At 40.8% G+C, this 19,859-nt stretch overlaps 1 protein-coding gene across 1 annotated transcript in view; it reads left to right on the top strand.

Moving 5' to 3' along the window:
- Nucleotides 1-19,859, top strand: part of LOC135526149 (ALK tyrosine kinase receptor-like) — a 759,574-nt gene that overhangs the window by 92,497 nt on the left and 647,218 nt on the right. Inside the window, 1 exon segment of the mRNA XM_064954281.1 lies at nt 8,353-8,367. Within this exon segment, the coding sequence (XP_064810353.1) occupies nt 8,353-8,367 (15 nt within the window).

The raw sequence follows: 19,859 nt of genomic DNA, 5'->3' as shown, positions 1-19,859 counted from the left end.
GACAAGGTTCTACTTCTCGTACTTGGTACTTCCTATTACCAAAACATTACCTCATCCAATGGCATGTATCAATTGTCAATTCTAGTTAGTCAATTGTCAATTCTAGTTAGAGTGTTGGACTAGTAACCGGAAGGTTGCAAGTTCAAATCCCCAAGCTGACAAGGTACAAATCTGTCTTTCTGCCCCTGAACAAGGCAGTCAACCCACTGTTCATAGGCCGTCATTGAAAATGAGAATTTGTTCTTAACTGACTTGCCTAGTTAAATAAAGGTAAATAAAAATACAACCCACCCCTGGACAAGCTCCCTGAATGGAGTGAGCCTCTAGGTCATATACTATGAAAGATAAGTTTCAACATCAGAGGGGACATACAATGGTTCCAGACACTGCCATACTCCGCCCCCCAAATGCGAAAAGGAGGAAGTGACTGGAGTACAGACGTTGTGGAGCCCTTCACATGGTTTCACAGATATATTCATTATGAAGACAATGTTCAAACCTGACTTCTCCCTTTCTGATATTCTGCCTATTACCAGACATGTAAAAGACAAAGCCTGATCTCTCCAACTCTCTGGGCCCCAAGTGACTTTTCCCTAGAGAAGAGAGAGGAAAATGCAACTGCCAACAGTATAGTCCAAAAGAAGATATCCTAATGACAAGTAATCTCACATAAGCATATTATGAAAGTAAATAAAGTAAGTAAAAAAACATTTATCAATGTTACCTAACGAATTCTGATTCAGCTATGACACGCCGCTCCATTTTTCATGTATCCATTTGTTTTGTCCTGTTCCCTGCACACCTGGTTTTCATTCCCCAATCAATTCATATGTATTTATTCGTCTGATCCCCATCATGTCTTCATGTAGGATTGTTTTGTGTTACATGTATTTTGATATTGTGGATATTGTTACGCACATTATTTTTGTAATTATGTTACTTTGTGCTGTCATTTTTGTTCACTACACTCTGCTCTCCTGCACCTAACTTCGCCTCCAATACACAATCCTAACACTCTGTTCCAATTTCCACAGTATTATATCACTTAGGATGCATGCCAAATACAATTAATTGCTTCATTAAGTTGGATGCCAGTATGGACTACGGAGCATAGCCATGTGTTCTACATGTACATTCTAGTAACATCACTATTATACTCACAAACAATGTTAGCAGCAATTTGCCACATATTTCACTGCCACAATAAACTAGAGAGTTAGAAAATAAGAAAGAAAGAGAACAAAAGAGAGGTGAGGGAGTTTTCGTGTAATTGGCAGCAGTTTTGAGAGGGCACATGTTGGGCTGTGGAGTTCTGGCCTCGAGGGCAAAAACTGTTCCAAGGGTAGCCTAGTGGGTAGAGCGTTGGACTAGTAACCGCAAGGTTGTGAGTTCAAACCCCAGAGCTGACAAGGTACAAATCTGTCGTTCTGCCCTTGAACAGGCAGTTAACCCACTGTTCCCAGGCCGTCATTGAAAATAAGAATTTGTTCTTAACTGACTTGCCTGGTTAAATAAAGGTTAAAAAAAAAATTACCTGACTATTTTTTTCCGAGACCCACCTAATATCATACAATTCTAAATCTTAATTACAACTGATGCTAATTCAAATGCATGGGAATTCTGATTTTTAGAATGAAGAAATCACAAGACAATCTTAATTAATCCATATTGAGTTATATGCAGAAGTTTTATCAAACTAGATGTCTCCAAATCAAGTCTTACCATGTTTATGACAAATCACATTAGCTGATCATATTAGCATCCACACGCTGAGTTGATCGTAAATAAACCTCACTGTCTAATGGGTCTTATTATGGGTGAAGGTAGGAATGGTTGCAATTAGAGAGATCAAATCGATTAATCTTCTTAAAAGGCATTTAGAACGACAAGTGAGCCTCCAGGCCACCGTAGTGGCCAACTTGGATGGATGACATATTTTTTTATTTATATGAGTGTCCAATCCCTTTATTCGAAGGACGTTAGCTTGTGACAGAGACCTCCCCTTGTCGTTGTTTATGCATTCACTTGCAATTAATTTCTTAATGAATAGAGACCACAAACGGAACCGTTCCTCCACTTCCTCTACAGGCATTGGTTCGCTACATTGCTGTGCATTGGATAGAACCTAAAGGATATTTTATATTGAGGAGCAATTTATAGAGCTTAGGTATTTCTTATTTTTGGCTGCTCGTCATTCCCTTCTTTCATAAGAAAAGGACACAAGCAGTTGGAATGTCTACAACAATGTCAATGAAGTCATCTGTTTTATCCCCCCATTTGGTGTGCATTGGCCTTCAACCGTGACATGTCGATGGTGATATCCTCCCTAGAGGAAGGGAGAAAGGGAAAGGGAGCTGTAGTAAAAGCATGGACCTCTTTGTTGCCCTAACCTAGAAAGTTGGAGAGGGTGACAGAGAGAGATACAAGGATAGAGACACAGAGTCAGAGGAAGTCAGGTTCTCCCCTGTTTACCAAAGAGAGAGCAGGCCCATTTTCCATTCTCATCAGCATCTGAGAGAGATACTGTACAGTCTGTGATAGAGCAAATACAAGTGAGAGAGACAGAGCAAGAAAACAGAGAGAAAGAAGGAGAGAGAAAGCTGTTGCAAATTTTCCCAGGCCATACACAAAGTGAATGCAAACACATGGATTTGAAATACAATTATTCACGCAAGGGAGTTTTGGCCCGGGGGGCTAAATGGTGTGTGTGCGTTGCGTGTGTGTCTATGTGTGTGTTTGAGCGGCTCAATGTCTCACACTCCTCCAGCTCCCAGCTGCCCCATGGCTCATGGAAGCAGTGTTGTTATCTTTCTCTCTTTCTCCCCCCCTCTCTCTCTCTCTATCCCATCTCTCTCTCTCTGTCTCTTGCTCTCTTTCACTCTTCCTCTGTACCTCCTCCCTTTTCGTTATACCCAGTGCTTGCCTGCCTTGCTTCCCGGCTCAAACGCTAGGCTTAGCGTCTATTGGGCGCAGGCCACTGCTTTGAAAATGGCGTCAAAGCTTCGGTCCAAAAGCGGCTTAGCCCAAACCGCGGACACGGATGTCCTAGTGTGAGTCTCTTTGGTCATACTCATTCCTCCCCACCCCCCTCGTCTTGTCTTGGCGGTCTGGAGGCGAAGTATGCATGCCGTGTGATTTACAGCCCCGACTGAGAGCGGGCGCCACCACATGGAGCCCCATGGCTCTCTGGGGCCCCAGACAAGCTCAAAGTATCTGACTGACTTACGCCTGTTCATCATTAAGCTTTGCAGCAGTGCTTAATCTGTGTGGCTGGGTGGGGTTGATTGAAGTGTGATGAATGAATGCTGTAGTGTAATAGCTTTTTCGCGTCAGTTTTCATGTTGTGTGAACATAATGCTTATGCGATTTTCGAGGCCAGATTGACATGAAGACTTTCTCTAAATGATGCAGACGTCTTTAACCTTTTACTGCAGTGGGCTAAATCAGGGTCACAAAACGTGATTCTTGGTAGTCTTTGAAACAAAAGTATACACCTCACACACATGGTTGTGGGCTTAAAAAATAATACACATGTACCATGTCAGATATAGAGTTGAAATGTATTACATTTTTTGTTTGCATCCCAACATAACACTTTATATACATCACAGAAGACTGATATATAACAAAACTGGGTAACACTTTACTTGATAACCATGTCATAACAGCTGACATAGTGTTATATTATGGCTGGTCATGACGCCTGCATAACAGTGTCGAAACCCACACAACCTACCACAGTAGTTATTTAATGGCTGGTTATGACACTTATATAAGAGTGTCAAAACCCACACAACCTACCACGGTAGTTATTTTATAGCTGTTGCACTCTGGAGCACGCTCTCTGATGAATCACGCTTCAATGGGCCTAAACAGCTACCCTGGGGAATTCCTGCTTCTACCTGGATTATGTTTGAGCGGCTTCCATTAAAGAACACCCTTTGTGTTCTTTTAGACAAGTAACTCTTTATCCACATTATCGCAGGGGGTGTAAAGCCATAACATGTTTTTCCAGCAGCATACTATGATCGATAATGTCAAAAGCTGCACTGAAGTCTAACAAGACAGGCCTACAGTTATTTTATCATCAATTTCTCTCAGCCAATCATCAGTAATTTGTGTAAGTGCCGTGCTTGTTGACTGTCCTTCCCTATACCCGTGCTGAAAGTCTGTTGTCAATTTGTTTACTGTGAAATAGCATTGTATCTGGTCAAACACATTTTTTTCCAGAAGTTTGCTAAGGGTTGGTAACAGACTGATTGGTTGGTTATTTGAGCCAGTAAAGGGGGCTTTACAATTCTTGGGTAGCGGAATGACTTTAGCTTCCCTCCAGGCCTGAGTGCACACACTTTCTAGTAGGCTTAAATTGAAGATGTGGCAAATAGGAGTGGCATTATTGTTTGCTATTATCCTCAGTAATTTTCCATCTAGATTGTCAGAGCCCGGTGTCTTGTGTATGTATTCCTCCTGTTACAACTTTTTTGACTAATATTATTATTATAAATGTTAGTCTACACCTGTTGTTTACAAAGCATGTGACAATAAAAAAAAGTATAACTGGTGGGTCGAATTCTGAATGCTGATCGGTTAATACCACATTCCAGCTGATGTCTACTCCATAAATTACCACCGGCTAAATCTATGACATTAAAATGCCTATTTACTCTGTTCCATCTGACTGTGCAATTCACTGTCTCAGCCCAACCAAGAAATGTGTAAACTTGATCTCCACTATAAAAAGCATTTAGACATTATATCACATTTCTTTTAGACTAACATTTTGTTTTTAACAGCAGAGATTTTTATAAACCTTGCTGTCTGTCTCTCCAACATTTGCAACATTGTTTCTATATTACAATTTGATCTTCAGCTGTCCCATAGTAATGAACGTGTTGGGAGTCGGGGCGAGACATACAGGTAGGCAGCGTTTCTCAGCTAGTCGAAATCATGAATCAGCTGGCATCATTTTTATGGATATACAATTGAAGTCGGAAGTTTACATACACCTCAGCCAAATACATTGAAACTCAGTTTTTCACAGTTCCTGACATTTAATCCTAGTAAAAATTCCCTATCTTAGGTCAGTTAGGATCGCCATTTTATTTTAATGTGAAATGTCAGAATAATAGCAGAGAGAATGATTTATATCAGCTTGTATTTCTTTCATCACGTTCCAAGTGGGCCAGAAGTTTACATACACTCAAATAGTATTTGGTAGCATTCCCTTTAAATTGTTTATCTTGGGTCAAACATTTTGGGTAGCCTTCCACAAGCTTCCCACAATAAGTTGGGTGAATTTTGGCCCATTCCTCGTGACAGAGCTGGTGTAACTGAGTCGGGTTTGTAGGCCTCCTTGTTCAGTTCTGCCCACACATTTTCTAAAGGATTGAGGTCACGGCTTTGTGATGGCCACTCCAATACCTTGACTTTGTTGTCCTTAAGCCATTTTTCCACAACTTTGCAAGTATGCTTGGGATCATTGTCCATTTGGAAGTCCCATTTGCGACCAAGGTTTAACTGATGTCTTGAGATGTTGCTTCAATATATCCACGTACTTTTCCTTGCTCATGATGCCATCTATTTTGTGAAGTCCACCAGTCCATCCTGCAGCAAAGCACCCCCACAACATGATGCTGCCCCCTTTTTATTAATGTATCCAAATAAATGTCACTAGAAAACAGCTATAACAATTGCTAAAGCAGCAACATTGCTGTTATTCTGGCTGCACTTTTGGACTTGACTGTAAGTTAGCCGTAGTTGGCTAGCTAGCAAGCAAGGGATAAGAACGTTACCAGCTAGTACGACAATGGAACATTTAGAACGAACGACAATGTCACGTCCATAGATACAGAACAAACAGACTGAATGACTGGGTAACGTCTCTGGCAACCGAACCGATAGAATGAACGACCAGTTGGCTTGGGTAGCAACCCTAGATTTGTGTTGGGACTATATTGTCAGGACCCGGTTACGAACCTGGGTCTCCGGAGTGAGAAACAGTCACTTAACCAACTGAGCCACGAATAGTCAGCAGAACCCAGAAGATGAGGCAGACACAGCAGTACTTAAGACGGTGTATTTAATAAAGTAAAAAAGGAGAAGTCCTTAAATACAAAAATGGCAAATCCAAAAGGTGGTAGGAATAGCACAAAAAAGCCTCAGAAGATACTCAAAAACAAAAACAGAATTCCACAAGAGCATCCACCGGAATCGACAAGAAAACACAGAACACTAGGGCTGGGTGCTAACATACAAACACAGAGCACAGAACTGAGGGAAACTAAGGGTTTAAATACAATCAGGGGAAACGAGGTACAGGTGCAAATAATAATGGGGAACAAGGGAAAAAACATAAGGTCAAAAAGCACAATGGGGGCATCTAGTGACCAAAACCCGGAACAACCCTGGCCAAATCCTGACATATATCTTGTAGAAGGATTAAATGGTATGAACAAATTAATCAAAATAACATTTTTAATGAAAATATGGAAATCATTATTTGAATATGTTGGTAACCCATTGTATAAAAGTGATAATGCCCTCAAAGCTGGTGTTTGGAGGATATATTAGCCTATGCCAATATCCTCCAAACACCAGATTCAGGCTGCAGGTACGGGTGTCTTTGGAGGTGTGTCCAACCCATAGGTTCCATCTTGAATTAGGCTGCCGGCCCAATGTTTGGAAAGCCTATGATCGCGTCCCCTTCTCAGACGCTGCGCTCATCAACCAATGGTTGCATGCCACGCCTTTATATAACATATGATGTGGTCAGCTGATACATAAAATACCTATCAAGGCTTTGTAAGATCTGGCATGCGTCAGCAACTGAGCAGAGGAGCACAACCTTTGTTTGTTGTGCTCTCTCTCTCTTGCGCTCTCTCTCATTGTGCTCTATTTGTTGAGTACAGCCTTCCCATTCTCTGCCTTAGGGAAACTTACAGCTGACTCAAACTTTTTAGACACACTTTGTGCTTCAACACCCCCTATTCATGTCAACTTGGAGCAAAGGCAAATAGTTCCCAGCCTCAAGTGATGCCCTGATGCAACTGATATTCTGAAGCACAAACACAATGTGGTAGGGATGCTGGAGGCTTGGCTCTGTGTGGGCTAGACTATGCGGAGGGGGCCTTCAGGTGAAACTGCCCGAGGATATGCCTGTCTTGTTGTGACCTCAGAGAGATCTGAGAGAAAGTGCGGTACAGAGTGGCCTTGCTAGCGGGCTAACCCCCTGGCTAACAACAAAGCTCTCTGTTGGAGAGGGACAGCGTGAAGAACAACTGTCACCTCAAAGCCTGCAGGATTACCTGTGGGAATGTGTCTGTGTCATTGACTTTGTATGCCTGTGAAAATGTACTTGAAGATACTGTATGTGCCATATATAGGAATTAAATTGTGTGTCATAGGAAGTGCGTGTGTGTATGCCAAAGGAAAATGTATGTGTATTTTATGAATTCAGTTGGGTGCATGCATAATGTGTGGAAGTGTGTACATAGGTTATTGTGTTTTACTTTCCAGTGTGTGTGTGTGTGTGTATGTGTGCACAAGCATTCATGTGAGCATTTCTAGTCTTCTTTAGTCATGTATCCGTCAAGGTCATTCTCTGTCTCTAACCTGGAATGAAACAAAGAACTGAAAATTGTCTAAACTTTTCAAACGGTCTACATATCAGAGCAGGTCATTTTAGACTCTACAACCTTGGCTGAGATTCAGAATACCAATTCATGCCATTAAATTTGATTTTTAATCAGTATGGCTATGTCCAACTTTAAACTACAATTGGCTGATGAAAGACCTGCTGCAATTAATATATTTCATTCACCTCATAGTTTGTCAGTCCTACTTTGTGTTTAGATTTATATTGTACCTTCTTAACTGGGGTGGGTTGGGGCAGGGTAGCCTAGTGGTTAGAGAGTTTGACTTGTAACTGGAAGGTTGCAAGTTCAAATCCCTGAGCTGACAAGGTACAGATATGTCGTTCTGCCCCTGAACAGGCAGTTAACCCACCGTTCCTAGGCCATCATAGAAAATAAGAATTTGTTTTTAACTAACTTGCCTAGTTAATAAAGGTAAAAAAATAAATAAAAAAATTAAAAAGTGTGGTAAATATGATTTCAAATGAATTTCCAGATAAGGTACAGATTATGTTAAAAACTATACATTTCTATGACTAAATCATTTATTGAATATCAACCACAAAACAAGATAATTATAGCCCTTGTAAATTGTAATTCAATGTGGTTTGTTTTCCAACTGCCAACTGAAGCATGACTCAGTCATTCTCCATCATTGCATTTCATTTCTAGCCAGATGTGCTAGCATGCACTAGGAGTTCGCTGTGTATGCAAGTGTGAGTGGCATCAACTCTCAGTTTGTGTGGGGAGGTAGAAAGTACAGTGGGATCTGTAGCTTACTCATGCCACACTCATATCCCTCATAACCCAAATTCAGACCAGCAATGGCCAAGCTCGTGTTAAATGTGTTTTTCAAAAGTGGGTACTTCTTACATGCTGACTGGCCACATCGCGTGCGCGAGGGTCGTTAAATAAATGTAGAAATCCATGTTATTTAATTATTGCACCCACACTGCTCGCGCACGCCAATGAGTGTCTGCGACGCCAAGGGCTAAAATAGAACTCATTCCTATTTCTGACGCAGATCGCTCTGCAAGTCCTGCCTCTCCCATCTCCTCATTGGTTTATAGAAGCAGGTACCCATGTGCCATCTACTCATTGGTTATACCCACGTGGGTGATTGAAAGACGAACTGTTTTGCCTGTAGTCGTGGTAATACAATTAAAGTTTAGATGCGATCACCATATAAATTAAATGATGAAAAAGCCTGGAAGGAGGAGAGATGATTAGAAACGATTCGGTTGGCCGTTTTATGTGTGGATTAATTGTCGGAGTAGAGGTCCTTGTGCATTTCAGGTAAAATAACAACTCAATGTTTATATCCCAGGACAAATTAGCTCGCAAGAGCAAGATAGCTAAATAGGACAAATTAACTTAAGCTAGCAAGTGCAAGCTAACTAGCTAAATTGTCATACATGTTTAATGCTTTTCGACCTGTCCCCAAATTGATGTCATTTGTTCAGAGTTTGTTTTGATATTTTAACCTGCATATCGTGATCGTGTTTGGTGTGGTGGGGGCAAAATAAATGTATGCACGATAGCTCACGATAGTGCAAGAGCGCAGCCGGTTTGGGTTCTGTGTTAGGGCTAGGTGCCATTTTTCTCCATTTCCACAAAAAAGTTTAGGGGAAGGTTTTCGGATTCCTTTCTCTGCAAGTTTTTTTTTTTTTACCTTTATTTTACTAGGCAAGTCAGTTAAGAACAAATTCTTATTTTCAATGACGGCCTAGGAGCAGTGGGTTAGCTGCCTGCTCAGGGGCAGAACGACAGATTTTGTACCTTGTCAGCTTGGGGATTTGAACTTGCAACCTTTCGGTTACTAGTCCAATGCTCGAACCACTAGGCTGCACTGCCGCCCCCCAGTTCATTACTCAAATCAAATCAGTTGGTGCCAACTAAACTGACTTTTTGGGATATAGATTTTTTTAACCTTGATTTTACTAGGCAAGTCAGTTAAGAATTAATTCTTATTTTCAACAACGGCCTAGGAACAGTGGGTTAACTGCCTTGCTCGGGCAGAATGACAGATTTTTACCTTGTCAGCTCGGGGATTCGATCTTGCAACTTTTCAGTTACTTGTCATACACTCTAACCACTAGGCTACCTGCCACCCTATCCTACAAAGAAGGATTTTATCTAACAAAATGATACTACATGTTATAGCTGGGACCCATTGGATGACAAATCGGTGGAAAATTTTCAAAAAGTAAGTGAATATTTAATCTTTATATGTGAATGTATAAAACCTGTGCCGGTGGAAAAATATTGTAATGTGGGGCGCAGTCCTCAATTGCGAATGTTTCGCACGGCATGTTTTCAATGTAATAGCTACTTTAAATCGGACAGTGCAGTTAGATTTACAAGAATTTAAGCTTTTAGCCGATATAAAACACTTATATGTACCTATATCTTTCAAATCCATAATATTTATGGTTATTTATTTGAATTATGCGCCCTCCAGTTTCACCGGAAGTTGTCCCCGCTAGCTGGACACCGATCCAAGAAGGGCAAAATATCATTAATATTTCCCATTGCCTTGCCTTATCTGTCTGGACGTTCAATTATGCAAGGCCCGCTCGCATATGTTAATCTGATTCAAGACAATTGGTTTGGTCAAAATATTTTCTCATGATCTTTTCACGTCACCCTTCTATTCATTATTGAGTCCAAATAATGCCAATGATGGTGTGGGCATTATGCCAGTTTAGGTTAAACTTTAAAAAACATACCTGTTGCTGAGGTGTATCATTTTCTGACCGTATAACCACACAGAACTCTTTGAATATATATTTTTAATGGTTGTCAATGTTTTTTTGGACAGCTTTATGATAGAGATGTAGATGAGTGGCAGAACAGGGAATTGAACTTCTGCCTCCAGAGGTATATGTTGTAGGAGTGGCAGCACGACCACAAGACCTGTCCCTGGCACCTGACCTGACCTGACCTGTCCCTGGGGGGGAATAGTTCTGCACGCTCAAGTTCAGTTTTTTTTTTGTCTTATTTCAGTAATGTGGTAGCCATGTTGTGTAAATCAAATGATACAAAAAATATATTTTAATATCAAGTTGTAAGGGAACAAAATAGGAAAAATTACAAGGGGGTGAATACTTTTGCAAGCCACTGTAATTCATATTATTGACCATAGTGGAATAACCTTGAGAAGGTGATGATGCCACACTGAAATGTGTGATATGCTATCTACAGTAGGCCTATTTCAAATCTATTTTCCATGTATTAAATGTCAATAGTTATTGGTAAATTTGGAAAATGGAACGCTGCAAGGGCAGTCAGGAAATGTCTCCCTAAAAGTACATCTGCTACTACTAACATTGCTTGTGCTACTACAACAAATCTCCATAACAAACTATTGCCATACCAAATACTCAAAATCAAACTCTTCCTTACTTCTGCCTCAACCTACAATAATGGCTGCTATGGGTGCACAACTGCTATACTACCACTCTCCTTCATTCATACCAATCCTACTTAACATGTCCCTACAAATAAACAAATTCTATCACAACTCAGGATATTACCCAGATGCAGACACAGGAGGCAGATAGTACAGCTCTCAGATGATTTATTGAAAACACGGGGCAGGCAAAGGGCAGGTCGAGAACAGGCAGGGATTCATGATCAGGTCAGAGCCAGCAGGTACAGGGTGGCAAGCAGGCTCAGTGTCAAGGCAGGCAGAATAGTCAGAACTGGGAAAACTAGGAAACAGAACTTGAAAAAAAGGAAGGCAGGATAGCAGGGGGTGGAAACAAGCACAAAGACAGGTGAAACAAATGCATGGTTTGAACCCAGGTCTTCTGCGTGCCACAAGACTGCAAAAACCTGCTGAGCTGTTTTTTAATATTACAACTATCCCTGCTGTCAGTGCCGTGTCTATGGAATGGCATCTGACATCACATGTGCCATTGCTATTTTTTTAATCTACAGATTTCACCACTCCCTCTTTGATGAACTTGTATTCCAGTAATTCTAAGGTACGACATAGCAACTGTACCCACCCAAACAGCAACCACTACGTATGTCAGTAATGTCACAAAGAAAACGTTGGCTTGTTGGCACCAGGAAAACTTCCCAAAGATCAAACTCATAAATAGCGATTGCGTCCTAAATGGCACTCTATTCCATCTGTAGTGCACTACATTTGACCAGGAACTATAGGGCTGTGGTCGATTGTAGTACACTATTTAGGGGAAATGGTGCTATATGAGACGCAACCAATGACTCTGCTGGGATTGATGAAAAATAAGAGCTAATTAAAAGCCAACAGGAACCCACTCCCTTCGCTCCCTTCATCTATCGCTAACTCTGCATTCCCTCCCCTCCCTCTACCTTTCCTCTCTATCTGACAGTGCACAGTTTTGTTTCTGGCTTTGAATAACTAGGTTGCGAAGACGCTGACAATGTTTTTTAGTGATGCGGAATCAGGGGATTGTTGCCTCTCTGCTGACCCACACACACACACACACACACACACACACACACACACACACAGCTCCCTTTTTACCTCCTGTTTCTGTGATTCAAAGACTAATGCTTATGTGACCATAAATATTTCTGTTCATTTTACATTTCATGGGATCGGGAGATTGACATTATCCTTGTTCTGCTTACTTTGTGAATTGCTTATGTTTTCAAAAATAAAACACTAGCGGGAGACACAGAAATGTGAAGCGTTGATACACCACTTTAGGGGTTTTCAGCGGTCTAGACAACTGAAATACAAGGCAGAGGCTGAAACTACTGGCATTGACACTAAGTCATGTCCCATATCAGCCTTGCAGTCACAATTGTGTTGTGACCGTTCTAGCTAGAACGCCCGGGAATTCCGTCAGAAAACCTGTTTACTCCCTGGTGCAACATAAGTCAGAGATTGGTTTTCAAATGTGGCACTACACGCACAGGTGGCTGGTGGCTCTTTAATTGGGAGGACGAGCGCATAGTAATGGCTAGAACGGCATAAATGGAATGGTATCAATTCACTCCATTCCAGCCATTAGTATGAGCCGTCCCCTCAGCGGCGTCCTGTGCAACAATAGTAGAGTGAGAAGACTGTAGCAGAACCGCTATTTATGCTTATACCACAGCACTGTTGAATACTTGTTTCTGATGGACATTAAAACCAGATAATGGGACAGTTGTAAAAGATATCGGGACACCTTGCAATAATGACACAATATACATGGAGATCATACTTGCTACAAAGTAACAGAAAGCTAAACCAACAAGCACACCAACTGAAATTGCATACATTCCAAAAGCAGGTCCAATGGAAAAAAATTTAACTAGTTCGGAAGCAATTGATTTGTTTTTGCAGAGAGATATTTTTGGGGAGTATCTGATGTACAAACATGGTGAGTGATGAACGTGCATTTCTCCAGTCCTTACTGTAGTCATGTCTCAAGTGGCGCTATATGCTGACTAGTTTGACCAGCTGTTTTCAGCAACTGATAATTTGGTTGTCATATTGGCAGATTTTCTAGCAACAAACTAAACTCAGCAAAAAAAGAAATGTCCTCTCACTGTTAACTGTGTTTTTTCCTGCAAACTTCTTAAGGATAGGGGGCAGTATTTTGACGTCCGGATGAAAAGCGTGCCCAAAGTAAACTGCCTGTTACTCAGGCCCAGAAGCTAGGATATGCTAGCTTCGATATATATCGGTAGAATTGGATAGAAAACACTAAAGTTTCTAAAACTGTGAATAATAATACTGTCTGTGAGTATAGCAGAACTGATTTGGCAGGTGAAACCCAGAAGACAATTCATCCAGGGGAAAAAAAATTGAGGTCATTGGATTTTCCAATTATCTTCTACGGGAAACCCAATTTTTTAGTGCCCAAATTGCAGTTCCTATGGCTTCCACTAGATGTCAACAGTCTTTAGAAATTGTTTGACGTTTTTCTTTTGAGAAATGAAGAAGTAGTCCTATTCTTTCCATGTGCCACTCAGAAGGACTTTTGGTGCTCCTGAACAGGTGCACGCTCCTCGTTATTTTTCTTCGGTATTGGAAACAGATTATTCCGTCTTAAATGTGATCAATTATATACATTTTAGGGTACCTGAGGTTGGATTAGAAACGTTGCTTGAAATGTTTGGACAAAGTTTACAGGCGAGTTGGAACCGGTGTATTTCTGAATCAAAAGCTCCAAATAAATTGACATTTTTGGGACATAAAGAAGGACTTTATCGAACAAAACGACCATTCGTTGTGCAACTGAGCCATTTGGGATTGCAGCAATGCACCCCCACAACATAATGCTGCCACCCCCGTGCTTCATGGTTGGGATGGTGTTCTTCGGCTTGCAAGCCTCCCCCTTTTTCTTACAAACATAATGATGGCCAAACAGTTCTATTTTTGTTTCATCAGACCAGAGGACATTTCTCCAAAAAGTACGATCTTTGTCCACATGTGCAGTTGCAAAACGTAGTCTGGCTTTTTTTATGGCGGTTTTGGAGCAGTGGCTTCTTCCTTCCTTGCCTTTCAGGTTATGACGATGTAGGACTCGTTTTACTGTGGATATAAATACTTTTGTACGTGTTTTTTCCAGCACAAGGGTCCTTTGCTGCTGTTCTGAGATTGATTTGCACTTTTCTCACCAAAGTAAGTTCATCTCTAGGAAACACAATGCGTCTCCTTCCTGAGCGGTATGACGGCAGCGTGGTCCCATGGTGTTTATACTTGCATACTACTGTTTGTACAGATGAATGTGGTACCTTCAGGCATTTGGGAATTGCTCCCAGGGATGAACCAGACTTGTGGAAGTCTCCAATTTTTTTCTGAGGTCTTGGCTGATTGCTTGACATCATGGGAAAATCAAAAGAAAAGAGGCACTGGGTTTGAAGGTAGGCCTTGAAATATATCCACAGGTACACCTCCAATTGAGTCAAATGATGTCAATTAGCGCATCAGAAGCTTCTAAACCCATGACATCATGTTCTGGAATTTTCCAAGCTGTTTAAAGGCACAGTCAACTTACTGTCTGTAAACTTCTGGCCCACTGGAATTGTGATACAGTGAATAATTTTTGAAATAATCTGTCTGTAAACAATTGTTGGAAAAATGACTTCTGTCAGGCACAAAGTAGATGTCCTTACCGACTTGCCAAAACTATAGTTTGTTAACAAGAAATTTTGTGGAGTGGGTTGAAAAACAAGTTTTAATGACTCCAACCTATGTGTGCTGCCATCCTGTTAGAAGGTAACCAATTATTTCATTACAATGGTTAAATTGGATTTTCATTGTGTTCAATGGTGTTATTTGCCCCCTAGTGGAGCTTTTTGGTACTTAGAAAGACTACGCAAACAGGAAGTAGAGAATTTGTTCTGCACGCATAGAAGCAGCTACAAACGGTGCAGGTCTTTCAATGTAGATATTTCTTGTCACTCTTCAGCCTTGGAAAATATTTGTTTGTAAATTCGATTCAAGCATTTAGCTAATGATAATAATCTTGTTATTGATAAAGTTGCTTACATATAAATGTTGGTTGGTTGCATTTACTCACACAAATTTCAATGCCTTTCATGTATGTCGTTAGCTGTATTACTTTGCTCTTGCGTCATGCAAACGAATTGTAAAATATACAATACTGTGGTTTTGTTACTGTTTCTAGTGTAATATGCTTTGTTATTCTACATAGATGGTTGTACATTATTAATGAGTAATGAGGAGTTAGCCAATTACCATATGAGTAACAATTAGCTATATGGTTTGGCATCATGCCATATGCATGGTACCTTAGTGCGTGCTTTGTATTTATGCAACTTCAAATGTTTAATGTACAGCTACAGTATGTCGGTGTGAATTGAATACTAAAGTATATTCTTTTCTGTATTTTGTAGTTTCACAACAAACATTTTCAATATATTCATTCAAGAAAAGTCACGCCTTGGGAGTTTTATTGAAGACTTAGTCGGAACGCAACTCAAGGGCAGAATACTATGTGTATGTAGACTTCCGACTTCAACTGTAATGAATATGAATTCAGAGGGCAGAAATTATTAAATATTAGCATTAGACCTCTCACTAAAGGCTTCAGTCATACAAAAGTTACACTTAAATCTGAACTGGTTCTATAGCAGATGAGTAAGATTGTCTCACCCCATGTTCAAGAATGGCCTTTTTCCCTTTATTCAGATTACACCTGCTCACTTTCGGTTATTTGAAAATGAAAATCTCCAAAATCACGTTATTTTTAAAACAAGCAATAGAAAGTTGCTTGCAATTTCAGTTTAATCCACTAAAAGAGAAATAGCAAATGATACAACAAATAATATGGTTAAACTCAAATATACTTTTGAAAGGCAGGTCATGGCTCACATCAACACCATTATCCCAGAAACTCTAGACCCACTCCATTGTTCATACCGCCCCAATAGATCCACAGATGATGCCATCTCTATGGCACTCGACACTGCCCTTTCACAACTGGACAAAAATAAAACCAATGTGAGAATGCTATTCATTGACTACAGCTCAGAGTTCAACACCAGAGTGCCCTCAAAGCTCATCACTAAGCTAAAGACCCTGGGACTAAACACCTCCCTCTACAACTGGAGCCTGGACTTCCTGACGGGCCACCCCCAGGTGGTAAGGGTAGGTAACAACATATCCGCCATGCTGATCCTCAACACGGGGGCCCCTCAGGGGTGCATGCTCATTCCATTCCTGTAATCCCTGTTCAGTCATGACTACATGGCCAGGCACAACTCCAACACCATTAGGTTTGCTGATTACACAACAGTGGTAGGCCTGATCACCGACAACAACGTGACAGCTTATAGGGAGGAGGTCAGAGACCTGGCCTTGTGGTGCCAAAACAACAACCCCTCCCTCGATGTGATCAAGACAAAGAAGATGATTGTGGACTACAGGAACAGGAGGACAGAGCACGCCCCCATTGTCATCGAAGGGGCTGTAGTGGAACAGGTTGAGAGCTTCATGTTCCTTGGTGTCCAAATCACCAGCAAACTAACATGGTCCAAGCACACCAAGACAATTGTGAAGAGGTCACAATAAAACCCATTCCCCCTCAGGAGAATGAAAAGATTTGGCATGGGACCGCAGATCCTCTAAATGTTCTACAGCTGCACCATCAAGAACATCCTGACTGGTTGCATCACTGCCTGGTATGGCAACTGCTCGGCGTCCGACCACAAGGCACTACAGAGGTAGTGTGTACAGCCCAGTACATCACTGGGGCAAAGCTTCCTGCCATCCAGGACCCTAATAATTGTCAAAGACTCTAGCCACCCTAGTCATTGACTGTTCTCTCTGCTACCACATGGCAAGCACTACCGGAGCGTCATGTCTAGGTCCAAGAGGCTTCTAAAACAGCTTCTACCCCCAAGCAATAAGACTCCTGAACATCTAATCAAATGGCTACCCAGACTATTTGCATCCACCCCCCTTTTTACGTTGCTTCTTCTCTGTTTTATTATCTATGCACAGTCACTTTAATAACTCTACCTACAGGTACATATTAACCGGTGCCCCCGCACATTGACTCTGCTCTTTATTTGTTTGTTACTTACATTTTTCTTAAATCTACATTTTTGGTTATATAGCAAATGCAGGATGCTTTTCAGGTGGTTAATTTTCATACCAGCCAGCTAGTCTAACCTCCTGTAAAGATGAACATTTTGCTTAATATTAGGAAAGTTGAGAAATAACTATAGAAGGCCTAGCCTATAAAAAGCTGATTGCATCCTTCTCTTTTTAGTAGATGTCACGCCTTGGTCATTGTATTTTGTGTTTTCGTTATATATTTGTTCAGGCCAGGGTGTGACATGGGTTTATTGTGTTGTTGTATTGGGGTTTTTGTAGGCATTGGGATTGTGGTTGATTAGGGGTGTGTCTAGTTTAGGCTTGGCTGCCTGAGGCGGTTCTCAATCAGAGTCAGGTGATTCTTGTTGTCTCTGATAGGGAACCTTATTTAGGTAGCCTGGGTTTCACTGTGTATTTCGTGGGTGATTGTTCCTGTCTCTGTGTTAGTGTTTCACCAGACAGGCTGTATAGGTTTTTTCACGTTCCGTTTGTTTTTTTGTTTTTTTTATAAGTTATTTCATGTATCGTCATTTCTTTCATTAAAGACATGAGTAACCACCACGCTGCATTTCGGGCCGACTCTTTCGACAAACGAAGAACGCCGTTACAGTAGAGGCCATCACACGTAATTGCATAGCCTATAGAAATGTTGCACAACATAAGCTCATGGGTTCTCGTTAAGTGTTTGATTATATTTTTTCAAGCATGTTTGCATTGATGTCAAAATGATTTGAGGGAAAATTGAGTGCTGAGTACCAGACAGTTAGCACATTTGGTAGGCTACTAATGACCATCAGCAGCATCAGAGCTTGGAGAAGCCTAATTACTGTGACTAGTTCCATTTACCGCAGGCATTGCTACCAGATGGCTCAAACCTTACGGCTGTCCCTCACCCACTCAGCAATGATGGTAGTTAACGTTACAACCGCCTGGCCTTTCATCATATAAATACCTGTGAGAGAACAATGCCGGTTGTCCACTTTAGCATATTCATCAAATGTAAATCAACCCGCAAGGTGCACAAATATGCTTGATAAATAGTGCATGAAGAAATATTAATGAAAATAATAAAAATAGTTATTTGTTTAGATATACTTGACTCTGTTTTTTTAATTCTACAAAGTCTTGTAGACTTTAGCCTAGTTTCATTTCACTTTCAATAAAATCATTACAGTGTAATCCATTTGATCAACTTTATATGCGGATTCGATTAGTGATAAATCCATAGTCATTAATAAAGTCCAGTTACAGCTGTTTTACAAAGTAGAAATGAAAAAGATGATAATAATAATATAACCAGCTAACTGCACAGGTGAAATTATTTGCTCTAATCCTAATCAAAAGCACCAGTGCATGAAGAAGTGTAAAGGACGAATTGCATAAAGAAATATTTGTGGAAATATATGAATGAAAACAGTAATTTGTTGATTGCATCGGACACTCTATTGTTCCCTTATACCATTGCCTTTACACATGAATCAATCGTATCTTCTCTTTATGCTTTGGCACCACAGTCAGCACACAGCTTCAGTGATTTGTGTGAGCAAGCCCCACAAACAAATTGGTTACACACAGTTTTCATGGACCTTGTTTTGTGTGCACGTGCCGACTTTTACAGTAATGTCTTATTTTTCCAGAGTGGAACTGTAGTACTTGGGGAAGAGGGAGAGCAGGACCTGTTGTCTTGGCGGCCTGCTTGGCAGCTCACGAAATTCACATTCCAGATCAAGTGGGATGCATGGCACTTAGGATGCAAACACTTATTTATTTTACATCTGATCACCGTGAGTTTTGCTTTACCACTCTCCATCACTGATGTGGAGTACAGCTCCACTGGTATGTTGTTTTGCGCAGAATGGGCAGCTTCCACCTTTGTTTGTTCACTGTTCCAAGCAGGCTAGTCTTCTTTGCAATAAATTTGTCTGCCAGGGAAATTGTTGTGATGAAGTTGTCCATGGTCACATTTCTGCCTTTACCCATGTAAGACTCCACGAGTCTCAAAACCACAGTTTAGACAGTCAATCACCCACTGGCCTGGTTTCGTCTTTCCCCAGATATGGAAAGCCATTGAGCAAGTACTTGGTTTCCACATCGGCAGCTAACCAAAACTTAACAAAAGTCACATGTACCCTTATCAGTTTCTATCGCCCATTCATTTATTTAAGACATAATAGCATATTTACATTTTATGTTTATTATGTTACTAGTGTTTGCTTAGTAGCCAGAGCAATGTGCATGAGTGGTCATGTACTGAATGCATGGACAGCATGGATATTCTTGGAAAAAAATATGCTCTTTCAGATACTATATAGAAATCAACATGTTTTACCTGCATGAGACTCTGAAGGAGGATTTGATCAAGCAATGCTCCTTTCCCTGCATCTGTCAATTACAAGTGGTGCCCATCTCTTCATGTACAATTTGACAACTGACAGGCCTAATATTGTCACTCATCAGATTGTCAATTTAACCTTTTCACGTGTGAGTTCTAAATATCTCTAACGGTCGCCCAAGCATTAACTTTTTTTATGCACATGATGTCAGAATGAACTAAATGTTCCAAATGTGATTGTTACGCAACAGGACAGTTAACACGCACTGCCCTCAAACCAAGGCACACTGCCTGCTAATTATCTATAGGCTATGTTTCAATTTCAGTAAAAAAAAAAATT

Source organism: Oncorhynchus masou, chromosome 32, assembly GCF_036934945.1.
Source record: "Oncorhynchus masou masou isolate Uvic2021 chromosome 32, UVic_Omas_1.1, whole genome shotgun sequence".
NCBI lineage: Eukaryota > Metazoa > Chordata > Actinopteri > Salmoniformes > Salmonidae > Oncorhynchus > Oncorhynchus masou.
Note: the sequence above shows the minus strand (reverse complement) of the source record. Positions and strands in the feature narration are given on the sequence as shown.